General features: G+C 33.1%; 3 protein-coding genes across 6 annotated transcripts; all 3 read left to right on the plus strand.

Moving 5' to 3' along the window:
- Positions 1 to 4,712: 4,712 nt before the first annotated feature.
- Positions 4,713 to 6,734, plus strand: LOC107936453 (uncharacterized). Its single transcript, XM_016869180.1, has one exon. The coding sequence runs from the start codon at positions 4,713 to 4,715 to the stop codon at positions 6,732 to 6,734; it is 2,022 nt and encodes a 673-aa protein (XP_016724669.1).
- Positions 6,735 to 17,504: 10,770 nt separating this feature from the next.
- LOC107936464 (protein gar2) lies at positions 17,505 to 20,449 on the plus strand. The gene is made up of 4 exons (XM_016869190.2): positions 17,505 to 18,033; positions 18,645 to 18,816; positions 19,085 to 19,131; positions 19,222 to 20,449. The coding sequence occupies exons 1-4, from the start codon at positions 17,576 to 17,578 to the stop codon at positions 20,195 to 20,197; spliced, it is 1,653 nt and encodes a 550-aa protein (XP_016724679.1). The 5' UTR covers positions 17,505 to 17,575; the 3' UTR covers positions 20,198 to 20,449.
- A 234-nt stretch (positions 20,450 to 20,683) lies between these two features.
- LOC107936465 (protein SOSEKI 2) lies at positions 20,684 to 22,934 on the plus strand. 4 transcript variants are annotated; one of them, XM_016869193.2, is made up of 4 exons: positions 20,684 to 21,993; positions 22,072 to 22,141; positions 22,195 to 22,265; positions 22,341 to 22,934. In XM_016869193.2, the coding sequence occupies exons 1-4, from the start codon at positions 21,777 to 21,779 to the stop codon at positions 22,757 to 22,759; spliced, it is 777 nt and encodes a 258-aa protein (XP_016724682.1). In that variant the 5' UTR covers positions 20,684 to 21,776; the 3' UTR covers positions 22,760 to 22,934. The 4 variants fall into 4 exon arrangements, with proteins under 4 accessions (XP_016724682.1, XP_016724683.1, XP_016724680.1 ...); XM_016869194.2 differs by having other exon boundaries at positions 22,207 to 22,265; XM_016869191.2 differs by having other exon boundaries at positions 22,195 to 22,934.
- The last annotated feature ends 245 nt before the right edge of the window (positions 22,935 to 23,179 follow it).

Consider the following 23,179-nt stretch of genomic DNA (forward strand, 5'->3'; position numbering starts at 1 on the left):
GTAACCTAATGGTTCATAAGGAATGATTTCATTGCCACGCATCATAAAAAATGTTTGGCATGAGCATCCTATTTCTCACAAATACTTTGTAATAGACAATGAGTGTAAAACGCAGGATTGTACAATTTACCACAAAGAGGTGAATATGGCGTGTGGGAGTTACTATTGTTCTGAGTGCAAATTCATTATCCATGTGATTGTGCACTACAGGAAGTAGACGGACATTGTCTGGTTCTCACATTCCATGAAGATACTGATTATTCAGAATATCTTTACTGTGATATTTGTGAAAAACAAAGAAGTCCCTATACTCGGTTTTATCATTGTGCAATTTGCGACAACTCAGCACACCTCCATTGTGTTGTTGGAGATCATCCAATTATCAAGCGTGGGATGACCTTCATAGAAAGCGATCATCCACATGTTCTCGTGTTCGTTGAGAAGGTTTATGATTATCCTAGATGTTGCAATTGTGGTCAGCACTGCTTAGACTTGGCTGTTGAGTGTTCAGATTCAGAATGCAAATACATAACCGTCTTTTGGTATACATTTGAAAATGTCACTTGTTTAGAGTGTTTTTTTTTTTAAATCAATAGATTTGTTTTTAATCTTTTTGTTTGTAAGTTTATGTGCTTTCTTATTTTATTATAATACTTGAAAAGAATAAAGTGATTTTTTTTCTTCTCTCTTTTCGCTTTTTCTTTAATCAACTTCAACTTTATATATTTATATCCACACTTTCTTTCAAATAAGGTAAACTATAAAAACAGTCATTTTTATTTGTCTCAGGTTACATTTTAGTCATTTATGTTTGAAATTTTACGTTTTAGCCACTTACATTATCATTTTGTTACGAAGTAGCCTCTCTCCTGTTAACCTCCGTTCCCTCCCTAACAACAGTCCTACGTAACAATCCAAAAGAGTTTTAAATGTCAACTTGAATGTCCAACTGCTAGGATGAAAATAGGTTTTAATTAAATAAATTTAATTTGGACTGCCACGTAGGACGTCCAAGTTGACATTTAAAATCTATCTGAACTGTCATGTTGGACTATCGTTAGGGAGGTAACGAAGCTTAATGATAGAGTGCCTATTTCGTAACAAAACAATAATGTAAGTGGCTAAAACGTAACATTTCAAACATAAATGACTAAAATATAATTTAAGGCAAACAAAACAGACTATTTTTATAGTTTACCCTTCAAATAAATGTGAAATTAATAAAAAAAATTAAATGTAAAATCATATATTTGAAAATTCCTTGGAATGTCTTCTCATATTGATTAAAGCTTGGTTCCAAAAGGAAATGAAAATAAATTCTTGATTTTTCTTTTTTGAAATATATTTTTAAGTCAACAAAAATAAAATTTTAGAGACATCAACCATTTCAACTTTGCTTTCAAACATCAAATACAATTCAAACCTTTTTAATTTGAGACTTAAATATTGTTATATTATATTTAGTTCAAATTGTCTAAAAATCAAATCAATTTCAATTGATATTTTTGGAAGTTTTGTTAAAATATAAAAGAAAGATAAAAGTTTAAAAGGGGTAAATCTTAAATTATACATGAATTTTGATTCAATAGGTAACATTATACATAAATGTTGAGTTGATGCAATTGTATACGTGATAATTTAATTTTAATTTAATTTTCATGTAAAAATAACAATGTTATCTATGAGGCACTATTTTTCTTCTAATCATGCAAAAATTTTTATGTGACATTTTATTAAACTAAAAAAATAAATGAGTAAAATTTAAATTATGTTGTTTTCTAGAAATTATTTAAATTTATGTGATAAATTTTAATTATTTTCACACTTATTTCCTTACTGCTACAATGGCATATATGTGCTTTTTTATTTTTATGAAAATAATTTTTATTTATTTATTAATTTAATAACATATCAAATTAATAATTTCCACATGATATAGCCTAAAATAGGACTACACAAATAATGATGTTCATGGAATGTGAAACTTAAATCAAAATTAAAGTCTTATGTATACAATTGCACCAAATCAAAACTTATGCATGTTATTGAACATTAGATCAAAGTTTATGTATAATTTTGATATTTACCTCTTATATTTTAAGTATATAAAAAATTTTAACTTAATTGAGTCTAATTAAAAATTTAGCATGTTTGGATTTAAGCAAGGTTTAGGGTTATGATGATAAAAAAAATAATCTTGATTAGCATATTTGATTGACAAAAAAATCAAATGAGTTATATATATATAACACTTGTAGAGTGTGGTTGGCTGTAAAGAGTTGGAGGATGATTTGCTAAATTTATAAAAAGTTTATATGTGTTTATTTTTTATTAATTAAATAATTTAAAAAAATATTTAAATTTATCATCTAAAATGACCTACCAATTATAAATTTTGATTAATTAAATTATAAAATAATTTTCGTAATTACAAGAGACAAAGATGTCATGTTTAAGCTTTAGTAAATTTTATTTTTAAAATTTTAAAATTGTTAAAATTTTTAATAATTAAAAAATAGTAATTTTATTTTTTATTTTATATCTTTTCTATTTTAGTAATTTTTAATTTTAAATAAATTTTTATATTTTTTCATTCTAAAAAAATTTAGGGTTTTGTTCTTTTTAATTAAAAAGTACATTGGGAATTTTTCTTTTCCCCCTTCTTAATTTATTTGAAGAGTGCACCAAAAGAATGGTGTACAACTTGAAAGTTTGAGAAAAAAAAAAGAAAAGCTTATTGTGGAGGATAATACCAAATTAATTGTTAATGTAGATTAACATTTTTGCAACTTTAATCTCAAACTTCAAACATTTTTAATTCTACACTTAAATATTGATATATAATAATGAATTCAGTATGTTTAAAATCAAAATTTGATTTTTTAAAGAGCTTTTGTTAAAATAAAAAATGGTAAATATTTAAAAGAGTTAAACTTTAAAATTGTCTATAAATTTAGATTAATTGTGTAACACCATTCATAAATATTAATTTGGTACAATTATATAAATAAATAAATATTAATTTAATTTTTAAATAAAAATAACAATGTTACCTATGTGGCGCTATTTTCTTTTAAGATATATATATATATTTCATTTTAAGAATATTATCATATTAACGGATGTCCTTCACCAATAAACCCATCACTGAGGCTGGTGGTAAGTCAAAAACTGTTAACTTATTTAATTGATCAGAATTAGAGTTTTTCATGTGACGGGTCAAACTGAGATAAAGTTTAGTTTTTAAAATTTTCATATTTAAGTTCGTTTTTGGTTCAATTCGCTCAAAAAGTCCATTTTACTGTTTAAAAATTAATAAAATATTTAAATATTTTAATTGATATTTTATATATTTTGTAATTGAATTTTAATTAATTTTTTATTATTTAAATTGAATTCAGGTCAGGCTAATTTGAGGTACAAAAATTCTTGTTCAAGTTTGACCAAAGTCGGGACGAGCCTATTGGGCCAAGTGGACTACTCGACCCTTGGATAGGTCTAATTAGAACTAATCCTGGACACATGATCCGCCAAAAAAAATTATTAGTAATTGAAAAGCTACAATTATTTCTAAATTGAATTACAAGATTATTTGCAAAAAAAAAAATCAAGTGAAAAAATTAGAACATAAAACAAAAGTAAATTAAATAAAAATAATAGATAAAAAAATTAAAGAGAATAAGGAGATGAACAAGAAAAGAATTTGTACTTTATCCTCCTATTATTAAATCATTTAGATCAAATAATCAATTCCATGATTTATACTAATTATGTCATGAGTGAAGAGAAAGTAAAGAATATATTGTAGATAAATTTTTTTAAGCTACATACAATCATAATTACACATGAATAATTATAACTAAAATTAAGCATTCCAAAATACAATAAATTATTAACCAAAACATATTCAAATTATATATGAGTCACTATTTCTTTCTCGAAAATTTTTATGCTGACATTTTATTAAACTAAAAGACGAATGAGTTTTAAATTATGTTGTTTTTCAGAAATTATTTGAATTTATATGGTAAATTTAAATTATTTTCACACTTATTTCCTTATTGCTACAACCGCATATATGTGCTTTTTTATTTTTATGAAAACAATTTAAATTTATTCATTTATTTTTTTAATTTAATAAAATATCAAATTAATAAATTCCACATAATGTAGCCTAAAATAGTACTAGATAGATAATTATGTTAATAGAATGTGAAACTTGAATCAAAATTAAAGTCTTATGTATATAATTGCACCAAATCGAAATTTATGCATGATATTGAACATTAAATCAAAGTTTATGTATAATTTTGATATTTATCTCTTATATTTTAAGTATATTTAAAATTTTAACTTAATTGAATCGGTTGAATCTTGGTTCGGTTGGCATCAATATTGTTGTCAGTGTGAGAGGAAGTGGTTTCGAGCGCACCAAAGCACGTTTATCCCTTTATTTAAGAGTTAAAAATGAGTTATGGATATTCTTTCAAAAAAAAAAGAAATGAGTTATGGATAATTTTAGACCTTGTATCAAAAATCACTATAAATCATTAAAGGGCTCCAACAACAACATTAGACTACTTTTTCATAGAAAATGCCATTCTCATCTAATGGAACAATATAAATATCTGAACCATAGCTTTAAGTTTCCACAAAAGCATTTGTTGTTACTTAACCCACAAACTTACATAGAAACCAATTCAAAAGGAGAAATGGAGCTTCACCACCATTTTAGCCACGAACATCCTTTAGAGTTCATCGAAGAGCACAACCTTAAAAGTGAGAAGGCTAATTGCTCAGGATGTGGGGAGAAGGTATCAGGTCCAAGCTATAGTTGTACGGAGTGTGAGTTTTACCTTGACAAGAAATGCTTCGAGGCCTCCCCAGAGGTAAATCATCCCTTTCATCCCAACCATAGCCTTAAACTTTTAGCAAGTCCACCATACATACGTTTATGGGCTATTTGTGCATTCTGTGACAGAAGATGTGAGAATTTTGTTTATCATTGTTCTTGTAAGTTAGACCTTCATGTAAAATGTGCTTTGTTTTCAAAAACCATTGCTGAAAATAAGATTGGGGAGCTTGAAGGTGTTTCCCAAAAAGATCTATTGGTCTCTTCTGAAAATGGTTCTAAAGAACTTGAAGAAACCAATTGCTTTGCATGTAGGAAGCCATTACTAGATTCTCCATTCATTTCTTTTGATTCTAGATTTCACTTGCATAAAAAATGTCTTGACCTACCTATTGAAGTCAATCATCTTTTTCATAGTCAACACCCTCTAGTTTTACAATTCAATAGTCAGCGTCTACCTTGTCAAATTTGCCAAATAACCCAACCGAGGGGACTTGCCTATTGTTGTTCACCTTGTGAGTTTACCCTTCATATTGCATGTGTTGAGCGACCAACTACACTTGACCTCCCATGTCACCGTGAGCATTCTCTTGTTTTACAACTCAATTTGAAATCTCTCCTTTGTCAAATCTGTCATGAGACGCGTGATTTGTCACCTGCTTATTATTGTTCCGCATGCAAGTTTGGCCTTCACGTGCAATGTGTCTCTCCAGCACCTATTATCAAAGGTGAAATTCATGAACATCCTTTCACCTTGTTTTGGAGACAAGTCCCTTTCATTTGTGACACATGTGGAACAAGTGGAGATTGTATCTCTTATATTTGTTCTCCATGTGGCCTTATAGTTCATGAAAAGTGCATTTCAGTGCAACCCATCATCAAAAGGTTTCCACGACATGGTCACCAAATTTCCCACATATTCATCCATAGGAAACATGAGATCAAATCTTGGAACTGCCGAATTTGCTATGAGGAGGTGAATTCGAAGCATGGATGTTATTGTTGTTCTGATTGTAATTATATTGTCCATACAAATTGTGGAATAGAAGATTATAGATGGTACCAGATATTCGACGATGGGAGTGAAGAAACGGGTGAGTTGCTTAACAATTCAGCCTTTGATGTTATTAAAGAGGCCAAGCTTGGAGAAAATGATGTAATAACCACAGAGATAAAACATTTAAGCCACCCTCACAATTTAATTTTCAGCAATGATGTTAAGGATGATAAATATTGTGATGGCTGCGTGTTGTTCATCTCGACTTCATTTTACCATTGTGCACAATGTGATTTTTTTCTCCATAAATCATGTGCTGAATTGCCTAAGAAGATGTACGATTGGCACCATATTCACCAACTTCCCCTCACTCTTAATTTACATGCTGATTTTTTGTGTGGCGACTGTGTGTTTGAGTTCAATAATTGTTTCTCCTATGATTGTAATGTGTGTGAGAATCGTATATGCGTTCCTTGTGTTAAAAAATCTGATACCTTCACGTGTCAAGGGCATGAACACTGCCTTTTCCCTTACGAAAAGTATGAAGGGCAATGCAATGGCTGTGGAAGGAATCTAGAGTATGCGTATGCTTGCAAAGAGTGCAACTTTGCGGTGGAATACGGTTGTCTTACGCTTCCCGACAAGATTAAACACAAGGGTGATGAACATCCCCTCAAGCTCACATATGGTGAAGACAATATTTATTCAAAGTACCATTACTGTGATATTTGTGAAAGAAGAAGAAATCCAAGCCATTGGTTTTACCGCTGTGCAATATGTGACAATTCAGCCCATAAAGATTGTGTTATCGATGCATACTCATATATGAAGCTCGGAAAAACCTACACAGGAAAGGATCACCCACACCCACTCACTTTCACCTGAAAGATCTATGACTACCCTCCTGAATGCCATATATGTGAGGAGCATTGCGAAGATCTATCTGCTGAGTGTCTAGAGAATGGGTGTAACTACATTGTTCATTGGAAATGTATAGACCCTTATAGAAAGGATATCTTACGGTTTTGGTAGAAGGCAGAAGACAAAGAGGTTCATGATTGATGGCACCTAATGCTAGTTTCTGCACTCAAGTTTCTGGGAAAAAAATGACTTTGTTGGTTGGGAGTTGAAAGTCCATTAATGTAGTTATTGTATGTTGTTTTATAATTTTAATTGTAAATAAAATCTGAGGTTAGTGTTACATATTGGAAAATAATTTGGAATTGGAAGAATAACAATGTTTCTATAGTTTGTCCTAAGTGTTGGGTATGGGTCCCACTATGTGGGAAAAACCCATATTTTCTGCCACAATGTTTTGCCTTCTTTTTGGTTTTGTCAAAAGCCAATTTTTTTGGCCTTTTAACGTGGGAGTGGGCAGCATTCTTAATTGAGAGCAAAAATTCTCAATTACATCCAGAGAGAAACAGAGAGTGAGATTGAAGTAGAAAAATCAGTTTTTCAAGCTTGGTGCAGCAGTGATCAACTCCTCGATCGAAGGTCCATCCGTGGTTTGATTGAGCTGATTTTTGGACAGTAGCTAGGTGATAAGGTGTTCTTGACTTTGTACGGTCGGATTTTTCATCCGAGACTTGTAGCGTCGGAAATACCCATTTTTCAGCAGCTACATTTTTGGTGATGTTCTCTCATTTTTCTCTCTTTTGCTAAAGATTACATATTGTTAGCCTTGTCGGAGTTGAATGCTTGTTGTAGGCTTGATATTGTGATCTTGTAGTCGAACATTTGATGATAGTAGAGCTCTTTATCGGACTCTAAAGTCCCGTGGTTTTTACCCTTAATTTAGAGGGATTTTCCACGTAAAAATATCGGTGTCTCTATTTATTTTTGTTGTGGTTGCATTAGTTGATTTGTGGTTGATTAAGGTTGCTAGAGAACATATCTTGTGCTATTGTGCTTGCCATAATTTTTGACAGGAGTTATAAGGAGAGAAAGAACACCGGTTGTGCTTTCGCTTTGTTTCGGTTGTTCGGTTTCTTCCTAACAAACTGGTACCAGAGCTTGGTTATTGTGTCAGATAATTATAGAAATTAATACGAGCAAGATGATTATGTTGAATGGCACAAATTATCAACTTTGGCGGAATAAAATGAAGGACTTGTTGTTTGTGAAGGCTTTGCATCTTCCGGTCTTTACTACTCAAAAACCCGATTCGAAAAGTGATGAAGAATGGGAATTTGAGCATCAACAAGTGTGTGGCTTTATTCGGCAATTTGTTGAAGAAAATGTTTACAACCACATTGATCAGGAGACACATGCTCGAACATTGTGGGAGAAGCTTGAAAGCTTGTATGCTTCGAGGTCGGGCAATAACAAGTTATTTTTGCTGAAGAAAATGATGGCGCTGAAATATAAAGAAGGAATGTCTATAGCTGACCATGTTAGTGAATTTCAGAGTATGATGAATCAGTTGCTTGGTATGGGTGTCAAATTTGATGACGAGATTTTAGGACTTTGGTTGCTTGCTACTCTACCAGACTCTTGGGAGACCTTTCGAGTCTCACTCATTAATTCTGCCCCACAGGGTATTATTACTTTGGATTTGGCTAAGAGTGGTGTGTTGAATGAAGAGGTTAGAAGAAGATCTCAGGGTTCTACATCACAGTCCGAGGTGTTGGTTATCGAGAACAGGGGGAGAAACAGAGACAAAGATGGAAAGGGTAGAGATAAAAGCCGAAGCAAGTCAAGATCGAGATACAAGAATCTTGAGTGTCATCATTGTGGTAAGAAAGGTCATATCAAGAAATATTGCTTCAAGTGGAAGAAAGAGAACAAAGGTGGTGGTGATAAACACGATCGGAATGACGATGAAAAATCCGAGCGTGTTGCTACTGTTACTCGTGAAGATCTGTTAGTTATTTGTGATGAGAATTTGGTCAACCTAGCATGCGACGAGACTAGTTGGGTGATTGATACTGGTGTATCACTTCATGTCACGTCGAGGAAGGAATTCTTCACATCTTATACTCCTGGTGATTTTGGGGTATTGAAGATGGGTAATGATGGTTTGGTTTTGGTTATTGGTATGGGAGATGTTAGCTTGGTGAGTAACAATGGAACAAAGTTAACTCTCAAGGATGTCAGACATGCACCGGATGTCCGTTTGAATTTGATTTCTGCAGGAAAGCTTGATGATGAGGGATTCTGTAACACCTTCAGTGAAGGGCAGTGGAAGCTGACTAAAGGCTCATTGGTTGTGGCTCGAGGAAAGAAGAGCTCAAATTTGTACTTGATGCAAGCTTTGACTTCTCGAGAGACGGTGAATGTGACACTGAATGAAAACTCAACTGAGTTGTGGCATAAACGACTCAGTCACATGAGTGAGAAGGGGCTTAGCTATTTAGCGAAGAAGAATCAACTTTCGGGTTTAAAGAATGTTACACTGAAGAATTGTGCTCATTGTCTAGCAGGAAAGCAGAAAAGAGTTTCATTTAGAAGCCATCCTCCTCATAGAAAATCAGAGTTGCTAGAGTTGGTCCATTCAGATGTTTGTGGTCCGATAAAGTAAGATCACATGGTGGTGCACTTTACTTTGTGACTTTCATTGATGATTGTTCAAGAAAGCTATGGGTTTACACTTTGAAGTCTAAAAATCAAGTCTTTGAGGTGTTTAAACAGTTTCAAGCATCAGTTGAAAGGGAAACTGGGAAAAAGTTGAAGTGCATTCGTACTAATAATGGTGGCGAGTACACAGGGTCGTTTCATGAGTATTGTCTGCGACAGGGAATCAGACATCAGAGAACACCACCAAAGACTCCACAGTTAAATGGGTTAGCTGAAAGAATGAACCGAACATTGATTGAGAGAGTCAGATGTTTGTTGTCAGATGCAAAGTTACCAAGATCGTTTTGGGCTGAAGCTTTGAATACAGTGACACATGTGATAAATCTGTCTCCTAGTGTTCCTTTGAAAGGTGATGTGCCAGATAGAGTTTGGTTTGGTAAAGACGTGTCATATGATCACCTACGTGTGTTCGGTTGTAAATCATTTGTTCATGTTCCAAAGGATGAAAGATCCAAGTTGGATGCCAAGGCTCGACAATGCATTTTTATTGGTTATGGTCTAGATGGTGAGTTTGGTTATAGACTCTATGATCCAGTTCAGAAGAAACTCGTGAGAAGCAGAGATGTTGTCTTCATTGAGGATCAGACCATTGATGACATTGATAAGACGGAGAAAGTGGATTCACAAGGTAGTGGTGACTTGATCGATGTGAATCCGGTTCCCCTAGACTCTTCACCAGATCCTATCCAGGATGATGTGCATGGTGATGTTAGTGGTGACCATCAGACTATAGGTGACTTTGATACTCCCATGGATGATGTTGTGAATGATCAACAACAAGCACCTATAGCTCCACCAGCAGTTCCACTTCGAAGGTCTTCCAGAGATCGACGATCTTCTGTCAGGTATTCTCCTAATGAATATGTTCTTTTGACTGACGGGGGAGAACCTGAATGTTATGAAGAGGCTATGGAGAGTGAATGCAAAGATCAGTGGGTTGAAGCGATGAAAGACGAACTTCAATCCTTGCATGAGAACCATACTTTTGAATTGGTGAAACTGCCTAAGGGCAAAAGAGCTTTGAAGAATCGGTGGGTTTACAGGTTGAAGCAAGAAGAGAAGTCTTCATCTCCACTATACAAAGCTAGATTGGTCGTCAAGGGTTATACTCAGAAAAAGGGGGTTGATTTTGAAGAAATATTTTCTCCGGTTGTGAAGACGTCCTCTATCAGAACTATACTGAGTTTGGCAGCTTGTTATGACCTAGAGGTTGAACAAATGGATGTGAAAACTACTTTTCTTCATGGTGACTTGGAAGAAGAGCTTTACATGGAGTAGCCAGAGGGTTTTGTTACACAAGGGAAAGAGGACTATGTGTGCAGATTGAAGAAGAGCTTGTATGGTTTGAAGCAAGCTCCAAGGCAATGGTACAAGAAGTTTGAGTCTGTTATGGGGGAGCAAGGCTACAAGAAGACTACTTCTGATCATTGTGTGTTTGTTAAGAGATTCTCTGGTGATGATTTTATTATTCTTTTGCTCTATGTTGATGATATGCTTATTGTTGGTCAGAATGCTTCTAGAATTGAGAAGTTGAAACAAGAGTTGAGTAAATCCTTTGCAATGAAGGATTTGGGGCCAGCAAAGCAAATTCTTGGCATAAGACTGACACGTGATAGAAAGGCCAAGAAATTATGGTTATCACAAGAGAGGTACATTGAGAAAGTACTTCAAAGGTTTAGTATGGACAAAGCTAAAGCGGTGAATACTCCCTTTGCTATGCACTTTAGATTGAGTGTTAAGCATAGTCCTTCCATAGAAAAGGAGAAGGAAGAGATGCAGAAAATTCCTTACTCTTCAGCCGTGGGTAGTTTAATGTACGCAATGGTTTGCACGAGACCAGACTTGGCTTATGCCGTTGGTACAGTTAGTCGGTTTCTTTCTAATCCAGGCAGAGAGCATTGGAATGCAGTGAAGTGGATTATGAGATATCTTCGTGGCACTTCCAACATGAAACTTTGTTTCGGCAATGAGAAACCTGTTCTTGTTGGGTATACAGATTCAGACATGGCCGGAGACATTGACTCGAGGAGATCTACTTCAGGTTACTTAATCACTTATGTAGGGGGAGCTGTGGCATGGCAATCGAGACTGCAAAAGTGTGTTGCATTGTCCACCACCGAATCAGAGTTCATTGCAGCAACCGAAGCGTGTAAGGAGATGCTTTGGATGAAGAAGTTTGTGCATGAGCTTGGTTTTACTCAGGAGAAGTATGTCCTGTACTGTGATAGCCAGAGTGCTATTCATCTTGGTAAGAACTCAACTTTTCATGCTAGATCTAAGCATATTGATGTGAGGTACCATTGGATACGAGATGTTCTTGAAGCTAAGCTGTTAGAGCTTGAGAAGATACATACTAATGATAATGGTGCTGATATGTTGACGAAGGCATTACCAAGAGGAAAGTTTGAAGCATGTTGTTTGACCTCCGGCATGGAGGCATTCCCCACATAGTTGGAGGGGGAGATTTGTTGGGTATGGGTCCCACTACGTGGGAAAAACCCATATTTTCTGCCACAATGTTTTGCCTTCTTTTTGGTTTTGTCAAAAGCCAATTTTTTTGGCCTTTTAACGTGGGAGTGGGCAGCATTCTTAATTGAGAGCAAAAATTCTCAATTACATCCAGAGAGAAACAGAGAGTGAGATTGAAGTAGAAAAATCAGTTTTTCAAGCCTGGTGCAGCAGTGATCAACTCCTCGATCGAAGGTCCATCCGTGGTTCGATTGAGCTGATTTTTGGACAGCAGCTAGGTGATAAGGTGTTCTTGACTTTGTACGGTTGGATTTTTTATCCGAGACTTGTAGCGTCGGAAATACCCATTTTTCAGCAGCTACGTTTTTGGTGATGTTCTCTCATTTTTCTCTCTTTTGCTAAAGATTACATATTGTTAGCCTTGTCGGAGTTGAATGCTTGTTGTAGGCTTGATATTGTGATCTTGTAGTCGAACATTTGATGATAGTAGAGCTCTTTATCGGACTCTAAAGTCCCGTGGTTTTTACCCTTAATTTAGAGGGATTTTCCACGTAAAAATATCGGTGTCTCTATTTATTTTTGTTGCGGTTGCATTAGTTGATTTGTGGTTGATTAAGGTTGCTAGAGAACATATCTTGTGCTATTGTGCTTGCCATAATTTTTGACAGGAGTTATAAGGAGAGAAAGAACACCGGTTGTGCTTTCGCTTTGTTTCGGTTGTTCGGTTTCTTCCTAACACTAAGTTTTATGGTTGAGCAATTGATTTTGTATCTATTGGAGATATTTGTTATTGTTTTATGGTGACCTTATAAAACAATTAATATTGATTAATATTACAACTTGATTAATTTGTTATTTCTTATTTCCACATTATTTCCTTATGCCATGAGTTGTTACATGGTTCAATTTGGGCAGAAAATATTAATTAGCACTATTAATAATTAATGATTTTTAAAATTTTGAAAGTAATAATGATTAAATTTTAATATTATAATTAAAATGTTCTTAATTAATCATCAATTAAGTGGATCTAATTAAACGTTCAGCTCAATTGGATTTAAGTACAGTTTAGGGTTATAAATATAAAAAATTTAACATTGATTAGCATATATTATTGACAATTTTGATTTTGTTTCCTTTATTAATTAACTGTATATAAAAAGATGTAGAGTTTGTTTGGATGTAAAGATTTGGAGGATCATTTACCAAATTTATTATTAATTGTATATAGTTGATTTTTTTCATTATTTGAATAATTAAAATAATTATTCAAATTTATTATTTAAAAGTATTTACCAATTACAAGTTCTGATTAATTGAATTATAAAATAGATTTTTATATTTAATGTTAAATGTAGTTTATAAATTTTTTAAAATATTAAAATTTCTAATATTTAAAAAAATTAGTAACTTTAATACTATATCAATTATATCCCTTTTTTTTATCTAGAATTTTCTAATATATCATAATTATCTTATGGACATAATCCTTTTTACATTTATAAAACAATTTTTAGATTTAATGTTGAAGCTTTAGTTGATGTGACTTACAAAATTTATAAAATGTTAAAATCTCTAATATTTAAAAACCATTGGCGTTTTTCAGCAAAGAGTTGATGGTGAGGTACCAAGCACTCTTAATCTACGACAAAGAGATGTTAGCTGTCTTGCCAGCAGTCAAGAAATGGCATTCCTATTTAGTAGGTAGGAGGTTCCAAATACGAACTGACCGCCAAAGTTTGAAGTTCTTAACAGATAGACAAGCAATCACACCTTTCCAACAGAAATGGGTTGTGAAATTGCTTGGTTATGACTACTATACCACTTATAGGAAATGAGCACAAAACAAAGTAGCCGATGCCTTGTCTCGAAGGGTGCATGAGCAAGAGGGTCAACTGTTTCAATGCATGAGCAATATCTCGCATTTGTTTCGGAAAATAGTAACCCTTTGTTTTTTGAATGTTCGTTTATCAAAAGCCATGGTCTCGGATTTTTAGCTGGTGGGATTAGTTTGGAAGGATGTGGCAAATGTTGATGAATCTGTTCTGTGTGTTGGAGTATGAACTTGACATGTATTCAAAAGAGCTTATGGTTATTGGTAATTGCGGCTTCGTATTGGACAGTATGGCTAGCTCGAAACAAGAAGGTGTTTGAAAGGTCGGTGGCTACAATTGATTTTTTAATCTTTCAATCAAAAATTAGATCGTTGATGTGGGCTAGATCAGTAAATGATGATTGTATATTTTCGGAGGTTGATTGGTGGGGACGGCATAAGGATTGCAGGTCAGGTAGAAAATTGGGGAGGGTTAGGGATTGTGTTTGGGATCCTCCTCCTGCGGGTTGGTTGAAATTTAACGTGGCTGGAGTAGTTGTGGAGGAGGTTCCGGGCTGTGGAGAGGTGTTGAGAGACGAAAAGGGAGTGGTCTCTGCTCTTTTTTCTGGTAAATGGAGTGGAGCAAGCGGTAGTAAAGACTATTAAAGTTGCAACGGAGATTTTTATTGATTTGATGTGGAAGGTAAATGTTCCTCTGATTGTAGAGTTTGAATTGAGTAGTGTTTCTGATTGGCTGAAGTATAGACGTTTACGACCATGGTCGGTAAGAAAATTGTACGACATTTGGTGGAGATAAAGTTTGTTGTCACAAATAGTAAGAAGAATTGTATCACTAATTCATTGGCAAACGCTGGACTGTCCAAGAATCACTTTTTTAAAGCTTATTGGTAATCTGTTGTTTCTTGGTGATTTGTATTAGTGCAGTCTGCTTGCTGTTATATTTCTTTGTAGATTGTGCTGCTGTTTTTGAAGCTCTGTCGAGCAGACATGAGTTGGGAGTTTTTTTTACTCCATTTTGCTTTTAATCAATTGATTGAGCTAAAAAAAAATGAGCAGTATCTCTTGTTCCGAATTATGGGAGAAAGTTAGAGAATCTTGCTTGTCCGATCCTAAGCTACAGCTCATATCTCAGGAGCTCTAACAGAACCCTCAAACTCATCCCCAAATATACCTAGGATGGTAAGACACCCATGAGGAAAGGAAAGACATTAGTGGGTAGTGAGAATTTTGTTTATCATTGTTCTTGTAAGTTAGACCTTCATGTAAAATGTGCTTTGTTTTCAAAAACCATTGCTGAAAATAAGATTGGGGAGCTTGAAGGTGTTTCCCAAAAAGATCTATTGGTCTCTTCTGAAAATGGTTCTAAAGAACTTGTTGAGTATGATTTCTATTTCAGTCAAATTTGAGAAATAATCTTTCAGTTAAATTCTGTTTATTTATTTCAATTAAACTCTAATTAATTTAGATTATTTTATTATTATTTGACTTATAAATTTAGTCTATAAATAAGCTCTTTTACAATCTTAAAAAATACACTCACTAGAGATTAAAACTCATAACATATTTAGAGAATTTTGTGTTTACGTTTTGAGAGTTCTTAGTATCGGGTTTTCGGGGTTTAGTTTTTATCTCTATCTTTTGTACTTTTCATTCTTTTACCATTATAGTAAAATTATCTTTACCTGTAATTTTTTATTCTCTTTGGAGGGATTTTTTCACGTTAAATTTATGTGTTCAATTTCTTAATTTATTCCACTATTTTTTTCTTACTTGTTGCTTAATCGGATCGATCCCAATAGAACTTGAAGAAACCAATTGCTTTGCATTTAGGGAGCCATTACTAGATTCTCCATTCATTTCTTTTGATTCTAGATTTCACTTGCATAAAAAATGTCTTGACCTACCTATTGAAGTTAATCATCTTTTTCATAGTCAACACCCTCTAGTCAGCTTCTCGCTTGTCAAATTTGCCAAATAACCCAACCGAGGGGACTTGTCTATTGTTGTTCACCTTGTGAGTTTACCTTGAGCGACCAACTACACTTGACCTCCCATGTCACCGTGAGCATTCTCTTGTTTTACAGCTCAATTTGATATCTCTCCTTTGTCAAATCTGTTATGAAACACATGATTTGTTACCTGCTTATTATTGTTTGAGTTTGAAAAAATTTGAGCCTATAATAGATTCGAGTTCAAGAAAATTTGAGTCCAAAAAAATTAAAACTCAATAATACTCAAGGCCGTAAAAAATTCGAGCTTGAGATTGATTTGGCCTGAGTTCGAGATAATTTGACTTTATGAAAAAATATTCACAATCATTGCATATTATGTTACAATTTTATTAATAGAAAAATTAATTAATATTAATTTTTTTATGTTAAATTAAAAAGTAGAACAAATTTTTAAAAACATCAACTTAATATGAAAGGTTTTTAATACTATAACTATTATAATAAATGTAAAAGATTAATAATTATTAAAATCTATAAAATTAAAATTTAATAATAATATAATATATATAATGACAGAATATATTAATTTAATAATACGATAACTTGTGTTATACTTACCACATTTCACAAATGACTTATACATGATTTATTATATGTTATTAATGACATTACTAATAAATTTAATTTTAAACTGTATATCTTTTAATAAAAAAATTATTTATAACGATACAAATTAGAAAATTTAAAATTTATTTAACAATTAAAAGAAAAAACAAAATATCCAAATAGAATATATTAATAAAAAATATTCTAGAATTCATAAAATTACGTAAAATCATACAAATATATAAAATTAAATCATCTTATATCTAAATCTTAAATCTCGAGTATGAGCAACATCTAAAATTTAAACCTATTAACCTTTATTCCTTCATAACTCTGATTAATTTAAGTTCGACAGCTCTAACATTTCTATCGCTTACGAAATATTTCTTATTAATTGTTTTACGGTGATTTTATACATCAAATACTTTTGTCAAGAGTTGTTACATGCTTAGAATTGGACACAAAAATACTAATTAACACAAATTGAAGTGGAATGTAGTTAAAGATTTTTTTTATACAATGTCTAGAAATTACTCAAAACTCCTTTGCAACCCTTAATTAGAAAACGAAATACACTTCAATGTGCTCGAAATCACGTATTTCTATATTGACAATAATACAATGTCAATTGAGTTAAGATTCTGTCAATTATATTTAATTATTATTTTCTTTATTTTTGAAGGTATTAATGATTTTTTCTTAAATTTTAGTATGATAATTAAATGCACTTAGTTAATCATAAAATAAATTTTAGTATGATTAAAATTTAACCTTGATTAGTATATATTATTGAAAATTTTTATTTTGTTCCCTTTATTAATTAACTGTGTAATTAATTTCCAAATAGATATCATACCAAGAAAGAAAAATCAAACCCCCCCCCCCTTTTTATAAATAGACTAGTAGAGTTATTTGTATTTTTTAAACTATTTAAAAAATCTTAAAACTTAAAATATAAGTTTGATGTTAAATTATATTTTTTTATAAAATGGCAGAAAACACTTGATTGAAAGCCTAAACTAGTGACAAAAATAACAAATGTTAACTTTAAGTTCTGATTTCGGAGAAAAACTTTTGAGGACCTAAGTAAAAAAAGGGTATACTTTAAGGACTAAATGATGTATTAAGCCAAAATAAAGAAATAAATGGACCAGAAAAACAGAAAAAGAAAATTACAAGATTTAAACGATGTCGTATAGCTTCTATTCTCATTTACTTCAAAATCAAGAACATTGAGCTAGGGTTTTAGCGATCTGTGAGAACTGAGAAGGTACGAGAAAACAAAAATGGTGTTGTCGAACAAGAAGCTGAAACAAAAGATAAGAGCAGAACTATTGGCGAAAAGGGTAGCCGAATCCGAAACGGATAAGAAAAAACCAGATTCAAATTTGGTGCCCCAGTCCCTGAAATCGCTCCTAGACTCGGTAACTCAGAAACCCAGATTGTCAAAGCGAGAAAAAAGAAGAAAAACCATTCCTTTGTTAATAGGGTTGAACCAGGAAGCTGAAGGAAAGGGAAAAGAGGGTGGAAAAGATGAAGTACAAGGAAACAGTGAGGAGGATGAAAATAAGAAGAAAAAGAAGAGGAGGAGAGAGGAGAAGGTGAAAGAGGCTAAAACGACGTCGGAGAATAAGGAAAGTAATAATAATAGTAAGAAGAAGAAGGCAAAGAATAAGAAGAAAAAGAAGCCGAAGATTGTGAGTGAAGAGCAAGGGGTTTTGCAGGTTGAAAATGCGACTCAAAGGTAATCTTTAGAATACCCTTTCATAAATTTGGGTTTTTAAAAAAAAAATCGATTTTTAGTGTTTGGTATTTCAGTTTGATTGTGCTTTTGGTGATTGGTGTTTCTGTTTGCATTCTGGAAATTTAAAAAAAAAAATATTTTTAAGTTTCTTATGATAAATTTTGCTTATTTTTAGCAAAGTATCATTTAGTTGCTATTGATGGTCTCATCCTGTTAGCAGAATTGTATTTGTATTTCTTTTTTATATGATTTGCAATTTGTAAAGATATTGGAATTTTTATAAACTGGAAAGCTGAAAAAAATGGGGATGGAAGTAAGAAAAATTGAATTCTCAATGTTGCTTTTGAAGCTCAATCTGCTGCATCCACTCTATTCTATAAGAAAAAGAACAGGTTTATCTTATAACTTTTAACTTAGTTGATTTGTGTTGTCCATTTAGGAATTATGTCCAAAAAGTGAAGGACCTTTGGACGAAAAAAAAATTTATATCTTTTTGCTTTCTATGATGTGTTCTGTAGTAGATTGATAATGTTTTCTTCTTTCTCCATTTGCTTATAAATGGGGTTGTTGTTTCAAATTTCTTAACTGTTATGCCGTGCGTGTTTACGCAGCCAGGTGAGGGAGGATGTGGCCACAAAAGTATATGTTGGAGGCATTCCATATCGCTATACCGAGGATGATATTCGGTATTATTTTGAAAGTTGTGGCATCATAACCGATGTTGATTGTATGAAGTTCCCTGACACGGGGAAGTTTAGAGGAATTGCAATTATTAGTTTCGAGGTAATCATCTATGATGCTTGGGGTAGACCAATTTCTTTGTATTAGTATCATCTATTCAGTTACAGTTATTGTTATGACATGTTTAGATCTTATGGAATTTAAAAGGAGTAGAAGCTGAAGTTTTGTAACAATATTCTTGACATTAAAAGTCGGCTCTGTTTGTACTTTTGAAAATGGAATTTTCATGTATATATGTATATGTATATCTTGTTGTATTTGCTCGACTATTGATTGAGTTTGTTGACATTTTTCATCATCATTCGTACAGACAGAAGCAGCTGCAAAAGAAGCCTTGGCTCTTGATAGAGCTGAAATGTGAGTAATTGTTATGGTCTTCAGTTGTCAATGTCTCTCATTATTTCCTATTGTTAAAACATGCTTATGGTTTTCTGATGTTTTCCTAAGGGGAGGGATGCAGCTAACAATTCAGCCTTACAAATCCACTCGAGCCAATAAAGTGACTGGTTTTGCCCCGAAGATGGTGGAGGGATACAACAGAATATATGTTGGAAATTTATCTTGGGATATAACTGAGCATGATTTGAAGAGGTTTTTCTCAGATTGCAACATATCATCTATACGCTTTGGCACGAACAAGGAAACAGGGGAATTCCGAGGCTATGCTCATGTGGATTTCTCTGATAGTGTCTCGGTAGCCATGGCATTGAAATTGGACCAAGAAATTGTGTGTGGTAGACCCGCCAAGATAAGTTGTGCAGTCCCTAAGAATGGAGTGAAAACTCAATCAAGGTCTGATCCTACAAGTAATGAAGTCTGTAAAAAGGACAAAGGAACTTTAAGTGTCGAAGCACCTGTGAGTGTTGAGGCACCTACGGTTAATGAAGTTGATGATGGCTGCTCAAGCATTACCAGTGGTAAGTTGAGGAGAAGGACATGCTATGAGTGTGGACAAAAGGGCCATATTTCTTCTGCTTGCCCAAAAGGATCTGTGAGTGTCGAAGCGCCTGTGAGTGTTGAAGCACCTACAGTTAATGAAGTTGGTAACAGTGGTTCGATGGTTAATGAAGCACCTACAGTTAATGAAGTTGATAACGGTGGCTCAAGCATTACTAGTGGTAAGTTGAGGAGGAGGACATGCTACGAGTGTGGACAAAAGGGCCATATTTCTTCTGCTTGTCCAAAAGGAGCTGCGAGTGTCAAAGCAACTGTGAGTGTCGAAGCACCTACAGTTAGTGAAGTTGGCAACAGTGGTTCAACGGTTAATGAAGCACCTACGGTTAACGAAGTTGCTGATGGCTCGGCTGTTAGCAGTGGGAAATTGAGGAGAAGGACATGCTACGAGTGCGGACAAAAGGGTCATATCTCTTCTGCTTGCCCAAATAAGAAATCTGCAGAAACAACAAATACAAACACAAATTAACCATTAATGGAAGGTTTTTTTTTTCTCCTATCACTTGAATTACTGCTACTATTTACATGTGAGTCCTGCTGTACTTACAAAATGGTAAAATTTTGAGGAAAAATAGATGCTATTTATATGAGCTTCAACTATTGAATTTTTGGAAGCTTCAAAGTCTGTCAAAAATGTTTCCATGTTTTCAGCATCATTGTTTCACGGGACTGGCTTTGACTTTTCATGTTGAAAATGCAAATTTTGTCCTCTTTTCTTTTTGATCCGTGAGCTTTGACAAATTATGTAAGCAACATGCTGGGATTTGGTCCTACAACTGAAGCAATTGTTATATGGGTGTTGGTTTAAACTCTAAAAGTTAAAATACCCATTTTCTAACAACCCCTTGCAAGTCTTAATCAATCATGATTTTTCAAAGATTGCCCTCCTTATTTTAATCCATGCAATTTGATCATATATTAAAGGGGAAAAAGAAACGAAACTTATTGAATGTTATCTTTTAGGGTAAATTGCAAAGTTGGTCATTCAACTTTCATAATTTTCATTTTGGGCATTGAAAATAGAAGGTTTGCAATATGAGTATTATTGTTACATACTTCTATCGTTTTAGTCACTACTATTACATACTTTTATTGTTTTAATTTCATTATAGGTTCTTTTATATCTGTTTTTTTTATACAAAGTCTAGAATTACTTATAAGTTATAACCCCTTTCTAACCCTTAATAAGAAGATAGGTCCAACATATTTGAATCCATGCCTTCCTGTATTTGCAACAATGCTGAAGTCAATTAAGACTCAATCAATATTTTTTTTCTTTTTAGAATTAATTTTAGTTTTTTAGTGGAAAACTTGGAATTTTAGAGGAAAAGCTTGAATTTTTATTGGAAAAATTATTATCTTTTTCATTTCCTTTTCAAGTTAGTTTTTGGAATTAATTGTGTTTTTCAATGAAAGGAAAAACCTAGAGTTTTAAGGGGATTAACTGGTTTTTATAGGAAAAACTCGAGTTAAAAACTTGTGTTTCATCTCAATAACTACATAACTCAGTTCCCTTAAAAGTTCATGTTTTCTTATAAATAATATTAATTTTTAAAAAGAAAATGTGTGATCAAAATGAAAGCTGAATAACTAAGATAATGCATATAATTATAAATCAATTATAGAGGACTAAAATGATAAAAATATGTAATATAAGTGACTAAAACAGTAAAAATTATATAACAAAAACTAAACATTTTATTTTCGAAGCAGAAAATTAAAGAAAGTTGAAATGCCATCTATCCTCTGTAAGTGAGAACTCTCTATAACCAAAATATCAACAATTCCACTGCAAATAACAAGAACACAGTTTCCTTATGTTTGCTAGTACTCTGTCCTGTCTTTATAAATATGCAGAATCCCCCACTTTTCCTGTCACCTGTTCCCTTGGCTTTGATTCAATTAAAACCTACTACTACTCTAACTTTACCTGCCCTCAAACTTTCTTTTTTCTTTCAAATTTTTGAACTTTTGAATGCCCCATATTTTATGTTCAGTTGTTTGGTTCTCTCATCATCATCTTCATTTGAGCTTTTGTGTAAAAAGCAATGGCAACAACCGATTCAAGAGGCAAAACAGAGTTACCAATGAACAAGAGATATCAAGAAACCAGTCCTGACAGAACCCTTGTTTGGTTCGAAAGAAAAAAACCAAACAATGATCAGAAAGTTCCTGTTGTTTACTACTTGTCCCGCAATGGCCATCTTGAACATCCTCATTTCTTAGAAGTCCCTCTTTCTTCTCCACAAGGACTGTTTCTCAAAGGTAAAAACTGGGCTCCTCTTGAGATTTAATAAACTTTATCTGATATGTTGTAAATTGTAATCTGCTCTATTTTTACAGATGTTATAAATAAACTAAACACCCTCCGAGGTGATGGCATGGCTAACAAGTTCTCCTGGTCTTCAAAAAGGTAACAGACACATATTCAGACATGGTAAAATACTGTAATCTAATAATGTAAAGATTTCATTACAGGAGCTACAAGAATGGATTTGTGTGGCAAGATTTATCAGAGAACGACTACATATACCCTTGTAATGGACGTGAATACATCCTCAAAGGCTCACTATTGTTAGAATCTTCTCTAAGCTTTTGTTCTTATGAAACAGTTTCTTCAACTTCATCAATATCAAAAAATTCTTCAGAGACATACAGTTCAAGTGAAGATTCCAATGTTGCTGGAAAAACTAGAAGGAAACATCATTCATGGAGTGAATTCAAGGAGCTTGATGATGAACACAAAATCTATAAGGCTAAAACCAGTAGGGATTTTAGCAGCAAAGGCAACAGTGTGTCAACACAGACAGACCATGAAATGGGAAACAATCAAGTGCAGGATTCTCGGCCGTCTTCGAATTCGAATTCGGAAATTCTGAAAAGTATGAACATAGCAGCAGATATTAGAGATCAAAGCGTTGAAAATGATCGTCCTAGTGGGAGGATCAAAGCAGCTGCGGTTTTAATGCAATTGATTACTTGTGGATCAAAGAGAGTCAAGGATTTGGAAACAATGGAAATTAGGGGTTGATGAGTTGATGAGAGAAACTAGTAATATGCTATGAATCATGATGCAAAAATGGTTAAAATGTTCTTTTTTTTCAGTTTCATGAAGGTGAAAAGAAAATGTTGCCTACACCATCTTTTATCTAAACTCAATGTTATTTGAAGAACAAGATAATGGATTAAGACTAGAACTTTGGATAGTGTCTTGTGTTCTTGATTATCTTGTGGTGTAATTATTTGCCATATTTCCATTTTTCTTTTTCTTTTCCTTTTCTTTTTAATGATAATGGGTAATCAACCTGTTCATGAGATGAGTTATCTGCTTAAATATGAAAACTCATCCAAAATTTAAAAAGATTTGAATAAAAATATTAGTTCAAAAATTAGGTTTGAATAAAAATATTGTTTAATATTAAAATATACTTGAGTAACACCTTTTACAAAT

The sequence above is a fragment of the Gossypium hirsutum genome, chromosome D10 (assembly GCF_007990345.1).
Source record: "Gossypium hirsutum isolate 1008001.06 chromosome D10, Gossypium_hirsutum_v2.1, whole genome shotgun sequence".
In the NCBI taxonomy this organism is placed as follows: domain Eukaryota; kingdom Viridiplantae; phylum Streptophyta; class Magnoliopsida; order Malvales; family Malvaceae; genus Gossypium; species Gossypium hirsutum.

Coding starts and splice junctions, on each gene's coding strand:
- LOC107936453 (XM_016869180.1), top strand. CDS start 4,713: ATGGAGCTTCACCACCATTTTAGCCACGAACATCCTTTAGAGTTCATC.
- LOC107936464 (XM_016869190.2), top strand. CDS start 17,576: ATGGTGTTGTCGAACAAGAAGCTGAAACAAAAGATAAGAGCAGAACTA. Junction 18,817..19,084: donor TTGCAATTATTAGTTTCGAG/GTAATCATCTAT, acceptor TCATTCGTACAG/ACAGAAGCAGCTGCAAAAGA. Junction 19,132..19,221: donor GCTCTTGATAGAGCTGAAAT/GTGAGTAATTGT, acceptor TGTTTTCCTAAG/GGGAGGGATGCAGCTAACAA.
- LOC107936465 (XM_016869191.2), top strand. CDS start 21,777: ATGGCAACAACCGATTCAAGAGGCAAAACAGAGTTACCAATGAACAAG. Junction 21,994..22,071: donor ACAAGGACTGTTTCTCAAAG/GTAAAAACTGGG, acceptor CTATTTTTACAG/ATGTTATAAATAAACTAAAC. Junction 22,142..22,194: donor TTCTCCTGGTCTTCAAAAAG/GTAACAGACACA, acceptor AATAATGTAAAG/ATTTCATTACAGGAGCTACA.